General features: G+C 37.3%; 4 protein-coding genes across 5 annotated transcripts in view; 1 reads left to right on the top strand and 3 right to left on the bottom strand.

The window, feature by feature from the left end:
- Positions 1 to 1301, bottom strand: part of LOC105966063 (fruit protein pKIWI502) — a 44897-nt gene extending 43596 nt beyond the window's left edge. Inside the window, exon 1 of one of the 2 annotated variants that reach the window (XM_012990606.2) lies at positions 477 to 1301. In XM_012990606.2, coding sequence (XP_012846060.1) covers positions 477 to 1051 — 575 coding nt within the window. In that variant the 5' untranslated portion in view covers positions 1052 to 1301. The remainder of the gene's footprint in view (positions 1 to 476) is intronic. The other variant, XM_088818507.1, reaches the window with a different exon arrangement.
- A 373-nt stretch (positions 1302 to 1674) lies between these two features.
- Positions 1675 to 5850, bottom strand: LOC105966062 (ATP synthase subunit beta, mitochondrial). Its single transcript, XM_012990605.2, has 9 exons — positions 5201 to 5850; positions 4488 to 4563; positions 4313 to 4401; positions 4073 to 4190; positions 3884 to 3987; positions 3638 to 3796; positions 3315 to 3539; positions 2879 to 3190; positions 1675 to 2063 (listed from the first exon to the last, which is right to left on the bottom strand). Exons 1-9 carry the CDS (start codon positions 5660 to 5662, stop codon positions 1950 to 1952), a joined length of 1659 nt encoding a protein of 552 aa, XP_012846059.1. The 5' UTR covers positions 5663 to 5850; the 3' UTR covers positions 1675 to 1949.
- Positions 5851 to 7859: 2009 nt separating this feature from the next.
- Positions 7860 to 9454, top strand: LOC105966212 (putative histone chaperone ASF1A). The gene is made up of 3 exons (XM_012990778.2): positions 7860 to 8106; positions 8749 to 8864; positions 8959 to 9454. Exons 1-3 carry the CDS (start codon positions 7998 to 8000, stop codon positions 9313 to 9315), a joined length of 582 nt encoding a protein of 193 aa, XP_012846232.1. The 5' UTR covers positions 7860 to 7997; the 3' UTR covers positions 9316 to 9454.
- An 89-nt stretch (positions 9455 to 9543) lies between these two features.
- Positions 9544 to 12487, bottom strand: LOC105966211 (protein DETOXIFICATION 14). The gene is made up of 7 exons (XM_012990777.2): positions 12071 to 12487; positions 11012 to 11556; positions 10720 to 10806; positions 10539 to 10595; positions 10214 to 10452; positions 9867 to 10072; positions 9544 to 9762 (listed from the first exon to the last, which is right to left on the bottom strand). Exons 1-7 carry the CDS (start codon positions 12314 to 12316, stop codon positions 9697 to 9699), a joined length of 1446 nt encoding a protein of 481 aa, XP_012846231.2. The 5' UTR covers positions 12317 to 12487; the 3' UTR covers positions 9544 to 9696.
- Positions 12488 to 13390: the final 903 nt, after the last annotated feature.

The raw sequence follows: 13390 nt of genomic DNA, 5'->3' as shown, positions 1-13390 counted from the left end.
AAAAAATAAAAAAAAGGACAAGAATTAAAGGAAACACAAAAACAATCGCAGTAATTAACTTCCTATTACACGACACATTGTCCATTCAAGAAGAGATTAAATGGCCACTATACGATATCGACTGTTTTCTGATAAAGTTAAAGAGAAACTGAATAATATTCCGGATGATATATGGAGTTACAGAGTAAGAAACGGGTATACAACAGCAATTTCATACGAGACAAGGAAAAATATGAGCGTGCGTATCATGAACAAACAAGTAAAGATAGATTAGGGGTGTAAATGAGCCGAGCCGGCTCGACAAAAGCTCGAACTAGCTATTACATGCAATGTGAAATTGCAATACAAGATCCAAACATGTACCTGATGGATGGACTGTTCAATTATGGTTCATGAATCTTTTAATTAATCTAATATAAATGAAGTTAGATATTCTGATTCAAAAGAACAAAACGACATCGTTTAGCAAATTTTACCTAATTCCAGAGCCGGTGGCGAAAATTAGCACTGTTTGATAGTTTTCCGGCGGGGATATTTGGTCAATATCGAATCCCTTCCCCATGGCCGGAGTCAACTCCACGAGATCACCTTTATTGAGCCCGCACAGGAGCTCGGCCGTTGAACCGGCGACGGATTTCACCAGAAACTCGAACACGCCTTTCGACGCGGCGAGCGACGGCGCCGATGCGATGGCCAGGAACGAGGGTTTGGAGTCGGAATCCTGAAGGCGGAGCTGCAAATACTGGCCGGCCTTGGTGTAAGAGGCGGCGAGCTCGGGCGATTCCGAGACGTCGATGGTGATGTTGAATAGCGATTCGGCTGCGGGAGAGATTTGCAGCAGCGGGGTGGGAGTCCAGAGGGTTGTGTCTTGGCGGACGGCGGAGGCGGAGACGGCGAGACTGCGGCGGCGGAGATGGTGGGAGAGACGGCGGAGGGGCTGGAGTTTGGAAACAGTCATGGATGGGCGGAGTAAGGATTTAGATATGGAAATGTGTGATGCATGGATGCCAAGGGTTGGGGTGGAATTTGGCAAGTGAATTAGAACCGCCATTTTTTTGGAAAAAGCTTTGTGTCTATATTCTACAGTTGAGTTGGTCGTAGAGGAGGATAGAAAGCGCCGCCGCGGACGGTGGTTGATGTTTGGGTTGCTGTTGAGGTGCGCGTGCGTTAAACTCGAGCTGTATTAGGCTCCACGTATCACATCCATATAGGTTTTTGTGATTACATTATTTTCTAGGGTGCAAATTGCTATTACTTTTGTTGCAGGGACAAAATGTTAAAAAACTATATTTCAAGGGTGCAAAGTAGAAGAGCCTAATAATTCTAGTTCAATCTAGTATTATTTTATTTAAAGAGAACATTTCTTTTACACAGTACTTATTTTTTTGACCCAATACTACAATTTTTTTGACCCAATACTCTATAAAACTACTTTTCTTACAGATAAAATCAATATATAATTTTTTTTTAAATAAATAAATAAACCTGAATTTAGGTAGGTACGATAACAAGACAAACTATACTGTGCAGTTACTTCAATCGAAAACCAAACATAGGAACATATAAATTTGAAATTACGCCAAGTTCGACGAACATTTCGAGTGATACGTGACAAATTTAAACATTTACCTTGTGCGCATTCAACATTTCAAAATTGAAACGAAAATATACAAATTCGCCATCGTAAACACTTCTTATTAAGGCACACGATAAAAATTAAAAACAAATGGAGGCTATGTAGCCAGTAGGGAGGGCCTCTTAGCTCCACATCTGTATCACTTTCCCGCAGAGTACATACAAAACAGGAACATATTGATTTCGAAAGTTCGGTCCCAAAAAGAAGAAAAGAAAGAAAAACTCCTTATGGCATCGCCATAACTTAATTATTTTCGCGATTATCAGTCGAAGCAGAACAAAAGGAATTCGTTAAAAAAACAATTATCTATTATCTAAGAAGCAGATTCCTTGGCAATCTTCTCAGCCTTGGCAATAACCTCATCGATTCCTCCAACCATGTAAAATGCCTGTTCTGAAAGATCATCGTACTTTCCATCCAACACACCCTGTTCCAAACAATCAAGAAACACGTCAGTGAATGGTAACCTACGACAACTTTGTTAACCAAAAAGATGTTTTTGAAGTAGAGGACAAAGTTATAGTTCGAAATATATTGTGCAAGTATTTTTTTTACAATACAGTTCACTTGTACAAAAGGAACCACAATCAGAGTACAGATACCAGGTATAGTAACAAACACAATGAGCAAAACGAACATATAGACGGTGTATGAGAAGTACAGACATGAAATGAAGATATACAAGTTCACCAAAGCCTCTAAAAAGCCTATGTTCGGTTCTTGAATTTCGAAAACAGGAAAATGAAAGTAAATAAAAACAAAGAATGAATTTATACATCTCTAATATGTTTGGTTCCTAAGGAAAATGGTGATGCAATTGATTATGGAGATCATTTTCTTGATCCATGTTGAGGTTTTGCCATGGGGGTTATGGGCAAGAAGATACTTGCTACGTTTTACTTCTAATTCTCCTAATCTTTTTTTATGAATATCTATTTTCCTTGTTTTAGTCACAACATATTTTCACCAAATCTATTTCCTAGTATTGTACCTCCTAACCAAAGAAGAAAAATATTTTACCTACTCATTTCATCTTTTTACTTGGCTTTTCTGGATCCAAACAGAGCCTAAGAGTGTCAACTTAGAAATATCCAATAAAAAGTATGTATATATGCCAGATTATCTACAAGTACTTTCCTTACACAAGAAAAAAAAAATTATCGAGCTTCTCAATTTCAGATAACAATGTGAAGTTTGTAGCATGAAAAAATATTCGATAATATTCAATGGTAGAACATTTACCTGGAAGCTGACAATACTCTCCTTCAACTCAACATACTTGCCAGGGGCACCAGTGAAAACTTCTGCGACATGGAAAGGTTGGCTCAAGAATCGTTGAATCTTACGAGCACGTGCAACTGTCAGTTTATCATCTTCACTTAGCTCATCCATTCCAAGAATGGCGATAATATCTTGAAGATTCTTGTAGTTCTGAAGAACCTTCTGTACACCACGGGCAGTGTTGTAGTGCCCCTCTCCCAAGATATGCGGGGAAAGCATACGAGATGTCGAGTCAAGAGGATCAACGGCAGGATAGATACCAAGCTCAGAAATCTGTAACAAAAATAACAATAATGCCAAAAAGATCAAAACCATACTCGGCAAAGAAACAAACCTTCATTTAATATAGTTACCCAAATAATATTTCTTACAGCAAAGTAAAAGAAAAGTCATATACCTGTCGAGACAACACAGTAGTGGCATCCAAATGAGCAAAGGTGGTTGCAGGAGCAGGATCTGTCAAGTCATCAGCTGGCACGTAAATGGCTTGGACAGATGTAATGGAACCTTTCTTAGTTGTAGTAATACGCTCTTGAAGGCCTCCAAGATCAGTAGCCAAAGTAGGTTGATAACCGACAGCAGAAGGAATACGACCAAGCAAAGCAGACACTTCTGAGTTAGCCTGTTCAATCGAAAAAGGGACAACAAACATTAACATAAGCAAACATTGCAGACAAGTATGTAATACTCACTGAATAGTTAAACAAGATGCAAGCTTACCTGTGTAAAACGGAAAATGTTGTCGATAAAGAGAAGCACGTCCTGCCCTTCAGCATCACGGAAGTGTTCAGCCACGGTCAATCCAGTAAGTCCAACACGGGCACGGGCACCCGGGGGCTCGTTCATTTGTCCGTACACTAGAGCGCACTTGCTCTCAGACTGATAATAAAGATGAGAAAACTTGAGGTCAAACATCATATCAAACTAGATAAATGAACATTTTTTCTCAAATTATCTGATGCTAACCTGCTTTTCACCTAGCTTAATGACACCACTTTCAATCATTTCTCTGTACAAGTCATTGCCCTCGCGAGTACGTTCTCCAACACCAGCAAAGACAGAGAAACCACCTGACAAGAGAAAGGTAATTTGTAAAATGTCAGAAAGTTAAGCAAGCGAGAGCAAAGATAATTAGTGCACAAAAGAGCAATGTACCATGAGCTTTTGCGACATTGTTAATAAGTTCCATAATAAGCACGGTCTTCCCGACTCCAGCACCACCAAACAGCCCAATCTTTCCTCCTCTTTGGTATGGGGCAAGAAGGTCGACGACCTGGAATTTACAGATACAAAAAGGTAGTTTAGCATTTAAATGAAACTCAAAATAAACGTAAAGCAGAGTGGAATAGAAGGTAATACGAACTTCATTCATCAAATAGGGTTCATCAGAAGTACCTTGATACCAGTGACAAGAATTTGTTGTTCGGTTGCTTGCTCCACAAAGGCCGGAGCTTCACGGTGAATTGGTAAGAAGTGCTCGGTGTCTGCATCATACTCCATTTGTCAGTAAAATTAAACCCTTATCCAATATATATAAGATTACTTAAAACGAAAAGCCATATTCACTCACGAAGATCGCCTCTATGGTCAATGGGCTCTCCAATGACATTAATGATGCGACCTAGAGTGGCTCTGCCGACAGGTACCTATGATTGACATGAGAAATATTACGCAATTGACATTTGACAAACAAAATAAGCATAATCAAGGCATAATCAAGGTAAGCAGCCATACACTTCAAACAAACACACATTGGCCAATTGAAACCCAACAAAAGAATTCTAATTCCAGCCCTAAATTGCAAATGTTTATAGATGTGCAAAGGAGGTATTATTACCCAACGAAAACCGATCATTCAGGAATTGCAAAAGACATATTACCAATAGCTTTAACATACTAATAGGAAAACTTAATATTCCAAAACGAAGCATCCTTGCTTCAGTGACATTAATCAAACCATAATATACAAAATTACTCTAGGCAAAGCTCATAACATGAACAAAAAACAAAAATCTCAATATACCAAAGCCAAATATTCAAAAGGATGTTCTACCTAGGAACAAATTGTATAAAATGAACAGAAAGAAATAATCCAAAGGCACCTAAACCAAAGTACACCATAAATCAAGCTATAACACCTCCGAACCACATCAGAAACCAGATCTAGTCAAACATCTCAAACCCTTTTCATATCCAAAACAGGAAAAACAAAATAAAAAACAATTAAGAATATTTAAGCGAATCTCAGTCCACAGAGAGAACAAAACGAAATTCGAAACTCACAGTAATAGGTGAGCCAGTGTTGTGCACGCGCTGGCCCCTGACTAACCCCTCAGTACCGTCCATAGCGATACACCTCACAACGTTCTCACCCAAATGCTGAGCGACCTCCAAAACAAGCCTGATCTGATTATCCAAGACCTCAAGCGCCGTCAAAATCGGGGGCAAGCCGTCGACGAATCTGACATCGACGACAGCACCGATGACCTGGCACACTTTCCCGATCGATCCAGCACCTGTGAACTCATCAGTGATCTTCCCGCTGAAGACGCCGCTGGGAGATTTGGACGGGGTGGTGGTGGGAGCAGCAGCCGCGGAGGTGGCGTAGTGGGCGGCGACGCGATGGAGGAAGTGGCCGGCGGGAGAGGGGCGAGGGCTGGGCCTCGGGGCGGATGGGAATGGGGATCTGGTGCGGCGTGCGGCGGACGATCGGAGGATCGAGGCTAGGAGCCTCCTGGAAGACATGGCGGAGGAGTTGACGATTGGGGTTTCTAGAGAGAGAAATGAATAGATGGTAGAGAACGAAAATGCTAGGGTTTGATGAGAGACGATGTTATAATCTAGAGAGAGAGTGGGTGGGGAGTGGCGACCTGTTTTAGAAGTTTTTTACCGCGGAGTAAATTTCTTATTTTTCACTGTGGTGTTACTGTGATGCGGGATTAGATAAAAAAGGGGTTAATAAACGATGGTCTGGATCTGGATGGACCAAAATCAACCACCTGGCAGCTTGCTGAGCCATGGTCCGTTGACTTTGTTCAAGATGCTCTATATGAAATAATTTGGTGTTATTTTTATTTTTTTAATTTCATAATAATAGATTTATTAATTTTATTGTACTAGATATATTTTAAATTTTAAGTTCTTGAATTAATTTTGTTTCAGTTACAGTAGAACCTTGTTTAAATAATAGTTTCTTTCGTTCCCGACTAAGTAAAAAACTACTAAATGATTAGTTCGATAATTTAATATTTCTCTAAATTAATATAATTTTGCTAGTCCAGAGACAGTATTAATTTATAGAGTTTTAACTATATTATGATGGATATAAACTTTGCTAGAATGAAATTATTTAGAACTACTCAAATTTTTCAATCGAAATTAAGGAGAATGTTTGGTAGCGTGTTTAGAATAAGCGATTTTGGAATTATTTTGAAATTCAGTATGTTTGATTTAGGTTAAAATTTCGATGCAAATTTAAATAATTATATTTTTACCCTCATTGGAATATTTATTTTAAGGATAAATTACACTGACCTGCTTATAAGTTAGTCCTATTTACATTAGACCACATCAAGTTTGAAATTTACCCAAAATTCCATCAAAGTTGAACTTCGACCTATACTTAATCGTGTGTGATCCCCAATTTGCTATGGAAGGCGATTTTTTTAAGATGAACAATATAATTTTAGTGTTATATAGAGGGACGAACTCAAGTTATTTTGTATGGAAGATAATGTTTTTTCTGAAAATAGTACAGACACAAAAAAGATTTAAAAAAATCAGGACTCGAAGGCAAGGCCCTCGATTGTTCATAGAGTTACTCAACAAAATTGCTAAGTTAAGTATACATTTATAATTTGTAATTAAAATATTATAAATTTTAGTGATATTATTTTATAGTGAAATGACAATTAGGGAAAAGATATAAATTTACTAATAGGGGAAGAAAAAAAATGGGAGACAAAAACACATATTTATATAAATATTAAAAGAAAGTACTTCAAAAAATAACTCTCTCCCTCGTGTCCGTATATAGGTTCGCCACTGGTTATATATAGGGGTGCAAACGAGTCGAGCTCGAGCTAAGTTGAACTTGTTTTAGTGAGTTCGAGCTCGATCTAGAACCTTAGCCCATTTTGTGTATTTTATATTTATTAATATTATTAATTTTTTCTACTATTGTAAATTATAATAAAAAATTCCTAAATAAATAACGAACTTCAATTATTTTTAAAATTATTTATTGAATTTTATATTAATTAAAAAAAATCGCGAGCCGGCTCACGAACTTACATACCACTGAGAATAAATTCGGGTTGAAGCATTAGAAAACTCGAGTTCGGGATCGAGTTTTTATCGATCCGGCCGAACTCATATACACCCCTACTTACGCATACATAAAATAAGAACAAAATTGTGTATCAATATGATTTTTTTAATAGTTTTTCTTTAATAAATATTATGTTGAACGAGTTTAGATTCGATTTTTTAAATGAAATTAGACTTTAAAGAGGTCTTCATAATTTTTTTCAACATAAAGTGTTCTACATGTTTAAGGGAGAGTAATATAATTCATACAATATTTAATGAGAGAAAAATATTATTTAAAGTAAATAAACGATTAGAAGGAGTTAAAATACTGAAATTAAATCTTGACGGAGATCTGTGTAATTATTCAAATTTCATGGGGGCTTATATGTAATTATACTCAACTTCAAGGGAGCTTGGTGTAATTTATCTCCCTCCTGTTTTATTCTCCAACTTTTTCCCTTACGAGCTGTAATCGCGCTAGCGCTTTTCGTCAAATTAATCAGACGATTGTATTACACGATTTCGTCCAGTGCCTTTCATTTTGGCGGTTGCATTGTTCTCAGCTCAAAAATTTCCCGCCAAACCAAAGATTGCCATTTTTATCCATGTTTAAATTAAATTCAATACTTCATTTGAAAACTGCTTAACACCCCCCCCCCCCCCCCCACTCACTGCCTCGACGCTTCTCTTTCCTAGGGTTTCGTTTGTGCGATTCGTTTTACTCTGCAATCCACAAGGTTGAAGCTGAAAATCCGCCGCCGATTAGACGATGAGCGCCGTGAATTTGAAGAACGTCGCCGTTTTGGACAATCCGGCTCCGTTCGTCAGCCCCTTCCAATTCGAAATCTCGTACGAGTGCTTGTCTCCCCTCAAAGACGGTACGGAAACTAGAAATTTCAAAAGTTTAATTTGCTTGATTCTACGCGTTTGTGATTTGTGTGTGTGTGTGTGTGTGTGCGCGCGCGCGTGCGTGCGTGTGTGTTCTGTAATTTTGAGGCAAGCTTCACACTTTCTTCCGATAAAATTTCATATGGTGCAATGGGGATTATAATGTTTTCGTATAAATTGTATGTACTGGTTGGGGAATCTGAGATTAGGTGGTCGAATTGAGTGGGTTTGCGTTTCCGATTGCAAGATCTAAAATGCTACCAGATGAAAGAAAGATTGATCTAATTAGGTTTGAAATTGGTAATCAATAAGAACTAGCTCAAAGTACAATCCGATTTCATGTCGTAAATTTGTCTGGAGATTACTATTACCTCTGTTCCTTCAAACCGAACGAGCTTCTAAAACCTAGCATACTTCCATGATTGTATTCAGGATTTAATACCCACCTAATATTTTCAGTACTTTCGAACCAAAAAGTTGCATCGTAGCTAGGCGAGTTTTTGGTGATCGTGTCTTCTCGCGTGCTTATTAACTGGAATTGTAAAGGAACTGCAGTAGATATCTTCTTACATGGAGTTTTTGGAAATCAATTTTTTTCCTGGACAAATTTTGATACTTGCCATTTGTCTCAGATTTGGAATGGAAGCTAATCTACGTGGGATCAGCCGAGGATGAAACTTACGACCAAGTCTTAGAAAGTGTGCTTGTCGGCCCTGTCAACGTTGGTAATTACCGTTTTGTTTTTCAGGTAAAGAGTCACACTTGTCAGTTACCATTACAATTTTTTCGTTTTTTTTGTTGTTTTGTTTTTCATGCATGAATTATTGCTCGAAATTTTACAGGCCGATTCTCCGGACCCGTCAAAAATCCGCGAGGAAGATATTATTGGAGTGACAGTGCTACTATTGACTTGCTCCTATCAGGGGCAAGAGTTCATTCGAGTAGGATACTACGTCAATAATGATTACGAGGATGAGCAGCTAAAAGAAGAGCCTCCTCAGAAGGTTTTAGTCGATAAGGTCCAAAGAAATATTCTAGCCGATAAACCGAGAGTGACGAAGTTTCCAATTAATTTTAGTCCAGAGGAGAACGAAAATGGAGAACAACCTTGTCCATCACCTGAGAATGTTGCTACTGAAATCAACGCTCAAGGGGACGAGCCGCCTTGCTCAAACTTCTCTTCTGTCGAGTGTTCTTAAATTCCAGATGTCAGGGCTGGTTTTCGGTTTTTTATTTTATTTTATTTTTTAGTCTTGAAAGTTTGCATGCAAATGATGTGAATGTATGAACATTTAGAAGTTTAAGTGTCTTGCAAAAGAAAATGCAGTGGCTTCTCGATTCTTGATTACAGTTTCTTTGTCTGCACAAAATGTCAAGAACATGGTTTTTAAGTTGTAGAGCGGTCAATATAGAAAGAGGAACGATCATAGTTTCAGATTCCTTTCTCAATTTAGAAGGTAAGTGTATCGACAAAAATTGTAGTGGCTTCTCGGTTCTTGATTATTGTTTCTTTGTCTGCACTAAACTACAAAAACATGCGTTTACGCTGTATAATGGTCGATTTGTTTACTAACATTTCTTCAAGCAAGTCCACCTTCAACTGACGAAGACTCCGCCTGAATCAGCCTCTCCTTTGCCTTATATGCCTGCAGAGTGAAAATTTTATTCCAAATCAATCCATTTGCTTTCACAATAACATAAAATAAAAATGATTTTATTTATTAATTTAAATTGTTAAAAGGGAAAATACCTCTTTTTCCCAGTTTGTGCAACTTGCTTTTATTCCTAGCATGAGTGTCTGCAATGTGGCACCAGATAGTACTCCGATCCATAGACCTTTTCCTCGAAAACCGAACCAGAAACTCAATATTCCAGCTATCGGAATACCGAACAGGTAAAACGCAGCTAGGTTGATATAAGCTCCGATATCTTGCCACCCACATCCTCTAGCAACGCCTATCAAGAAACGGAAATATGTATATTTGGTATTCGACACCTTGGTACTTACTCTATTCTGTTATTTTTACTAACGTTTTTTTTTTGACTTTTCGAAACAATTCAATGGCGTTGCTGCAAAAAAAGAACAAAATATCGAACCTGCAAGACTCCCTTGAAGACTGTCGAGTATAACAGAAAAACAAAGAAGGGGAGCCATGTTTGAGAGATAGTCCACAACTTCCGCTTCGTTGCTAAAAACGTAGCCGAAAACGTTGCGGGAAGCAAAGAGGACTGTGCTCAAAGTTATCGCGCTTATCGATGCAAGAAGCATTAGAGCAATGAGAGATATACGAGCCTCCCTTGGTTTTCCAGCTCCTAACTCGTTCGAAATTCTCGTGCTGCGTAATTTAAATTAGATCAATAACAACTTCAAATTTTGTTGTAAAAAAGGAATCAGTATACAAAAGGGGAGCCGTGAATAAACCTTCCAGCAGCGGCCAATCCATATGGTATTCCGGAAAGTGTGTATACGGTGTTCATGCTGTTCAAAAATCACAAGATCCGCATTCATTAGAACCATCACTTTTCACCAACTTAACCGTAAACCCCGACGCACTAATTTTGACAATGTAGTCATGTACAATGTTCGATCACAGGGAACTTACCACACAGACAGCACCGAGGTTTCGAGTTGAGGATTTGTCAAAAGCCCAGACATCAAGATAACTAGCTCATACGACCACCATTCGAGACTACAAAACCATCAAATGTTGAATGAAAACAAAAGAGAACACTAAGATTGCGATTGGATCAAGAAAAGAGTGAAAATACTAGGTAAACATTTGAGGCATGCGAATGCGCATTAGTAGTGGCAGAGCCAAAATTTTATCTCAGACGGGGCAAAATATCAATTTATTTTTTTTTTCGCTAAGAGATAGTGAAAATTTGATTACATACCAAACCATTAACGCAGAAGGAACCGCAAACCGAAAAAATTCCCCAACCCCATGGAATATCTTCATAGAAATCGGAGCGCGAGTTTTCCGGCACTTGGCCGAGAACTTCATGTACAAACCGAGGATGACCACATTCATCCAAATCGAAAGGCTCATGGCTATAGCAGCTCCAATATTCCCCAATCCGGACTTAAAAACGAGCAACCAACACAGGATCGTGTGGAAACATACGGTGACGCACGAGCTTATAAGCATGGGAGTTATCAAGCTTTGCATCTGATAGTACCGAAGGAGGGGTTGAAGAGTTGCGTAACCGAAGAGAGCCGGAGTAAGCCACACTATGAATTTTCCGGCTTCGCGCGAAATCAAGGGATCTTGTCCTAAAAGTACTAGTACATCTCCCATGCAAATCCAAAGAATGGAGAGAGGAATGCATACGACGATGAGAGAGAAAATGGCGGTGTAAGTTTGTGTCCCGATTTTCTCGTATTGCTCGGCTCCGTAAGCTTGTCCGCTTAGGGTTTCGAGAGCGCTCGCCATGCCTAACTGTTGATTATATTACACAAGAGATAATAATTCATCATTGATTACTAATCACTTATTAAAATTTCTACTCTCTACACACACACACAGAGGACAAAATTACTATCTGTTTATTTGATGAAATACACCGGAGTCATTATCAGCCGTTGATCTACATATAATTACACTCACATCCATGTGTATCTGCGTTTAGTTTGGACGAAGAATAAAAAAATAAACACTACATAGGATTGTCAACTAACTACAACCACGTACCTTTAACTCACATATATATATGTCTCTGTATTAAAAAATATTAATTTTAAGATTTAATTTGAAATAATATTATATTATATCCATAAGTATAAAATATTAGTAATAAAATAGGGCAGTTGAGGTAGATGGTTGTAGATTAGTACTTTTGTCAACGTAGAGAAAATTAAAGCTAGAAAATTATTTAGCTCAAATTTCATAATGAAAAAAAAAAAAAGATGAAGAGAGAGAGAGAGAGATCTAGAGAGAGAGAGAGAAGACATACAAGGAGACTCCAACCAGTGACACCAGCAAGAGACATGGCAATGGCGGTGCTAGAGAGAGAAAGTTCGCCCAAATGACCAACCATTGTCATTGATATAACTTGCAGAAGATAGTTTGATAGAGTGACAGCCACCATCGGTCCTGCTAAATAACCCACACTCTTCATCTCTGCAACTATCACCCCACACCCTATTTTATTATCTTTTTCTCTCTCTTTATTAACCAGAAGCAGCAAACCATCCTCCATCGATCTTTTCCTTTTTTTTTTTTTTTTTTTTCTGCCTGTGACTCACTGCACACAGTACTGTGTGTGTTTTTTCTTTTTTTTTTTGCTTGTGGAGAACTGATCAACGAGAAATGGGTTTGGTTTTCAATGGCATATGTATGTATAATGTATTAGCTGTATACTACTGCCCCCACTTGATCACCATCACTATCATCATTTATATATATATATATATATATATCTTATATAAATGTGTAGGAAATTTTCTACAGTGCTTCCTAATATATTTTCCAATTTTTTTAATTCTGTTTGAGCCTTAAACGACGCCGTATTGTGTTTTCTTTTCCATTTTCACGTGCAAATTCAATTTAATTTAGACTTTTATTTAATACCTTATTTTTGGTTCGACCGAAAAACGTGGGCCCATATTCACTATTCTTTTTTTTCTTTCCTCTAATTTTTGTCCAACAAAACCATGGGCCCCCAACAGTAATTTGCTTTTCTTTTCATTTTGCTTGCATGTAATGCTCTGCGCAATTTTGCAGGCCTTAATTTTTAGTTTTCTATTTTTCTTTGGTAAGTATTAATTTATATGCTTTTACTTTAATTATAAAATTTGTTATATTCATTGAAAATAAAGCTTATAAGAATTAGTTTGAAGAATTATTATCTCCATTTTATGTTTTTAATATATTATTATGTTTTAGTATATTATCTAAAAGTAATAAGAATTAATATCTTCATTTTTGTATATTATTAAATTATTTTTCAATTAACTCAAAATTATTAAGTTTGAAGTAATATCTAAAACTTAGTATCTTCACTTTAATTAATGAAATAACTATTTCAAATGATTAATTCATGACCTTAATTTAATTTCATCTTTAGTAAGTTTAATGTTTATGTTTAAAAAAAAAAAAAACATGGCCTAACGGAGTTGTTTTTCATCTTTGATTTACTGTGTCTCTCTATTACTTATCGTCTTCGGCTTGTGCCAAGCATAAACTAAATTATTTTTTTGATACATACATTATATATGGCTTTAAACAAAACTCTTAAACAAATTAATCATTTATCTTTTTGTTGCACTTTTAG

Source organism: Erythranthe guttata, chromosome 5 (assembly GCF_056151865.1).
Source record: "Erythranthe guttata isolate IM_541 chromosome 5, IM_541, whole genome shotgun sequence".
NCBI classification, from domain to species: domain Eukaryota; kingdom Viridiplantae; phylum Streptophyta; class Magnoliopsida; order Lamiales; family Phrymaceae; genus Erythranthe; species Erythranthe guttata.
The sequence above is the reverse complement of the archived record's forward strand: the minus strand, read 5'-3'. Positions and strand labels throughout refer to the sequence as shown.

Coding starts and splice junctions, on each gene's coding strand:
- LOC105966062 (XM_012990605.2), bottom strand. CDS start 5,662: ATGTCTTCCAGGAGGCTCCTAGCCTCGATCCTCCGATCGTCCGCCGCA. Junction 4,564..5,200: donor ACACTGGCTCACCTATTACT/GTGAGTTTCGAA, acceptor TGTCAATCATAG/GTACCTGTCGGCAGAGCCAC. Junction 3,797..3,883: donor TTAAGCTAGGTGAAAAGCAG/GTTAGCATCAGA, acceptor CTTTATTATCAG/TCTGAGAGCAAGTGCGCTCT.
- LOC105966212 (XM_012990778.2), top strand. CDS start 7,998: ATGAGCGCCGTGAATTTGAAGAACGTCGCCGTTTTGGACAATCCGGCT. Junction 8,107..8,748: donor CTTGTCTCCCCTCAAAGACG/GTACGGAAACTA, acceptor CATTTGTCTCAG/ATTTGGAATGGAAGCTAATC. Junction 8,865..8,958: donor ATTACCGTTTTGTTTTTCAG/GTAAAGAGTCAC, acceptor GAAATTTTACAG/GCCGATTCTCCGGACCCGTC.
- LOC105966211 (XM_012990777.2), bottom strand. CDS start 12,316: ATGGAGGATGGTTTGCTGCTTCTGGTTAATAAAGAGAGAGAAAAAGAT. Junction 10,453..10,538: donor GGATTGGCCGCTGCTGGAAG/GTTTATTCACGG, acceptor TAAATTACGCAG/CACGAGAATTTCGAACGAGT. Junction 10,073..10,213: donor TCTTCAAGGGAGTCTTGCAG/GTTCGATATTTT, acceptor GTTTCTTGATAG/GCGTTGCTAGAGGATGTGGG.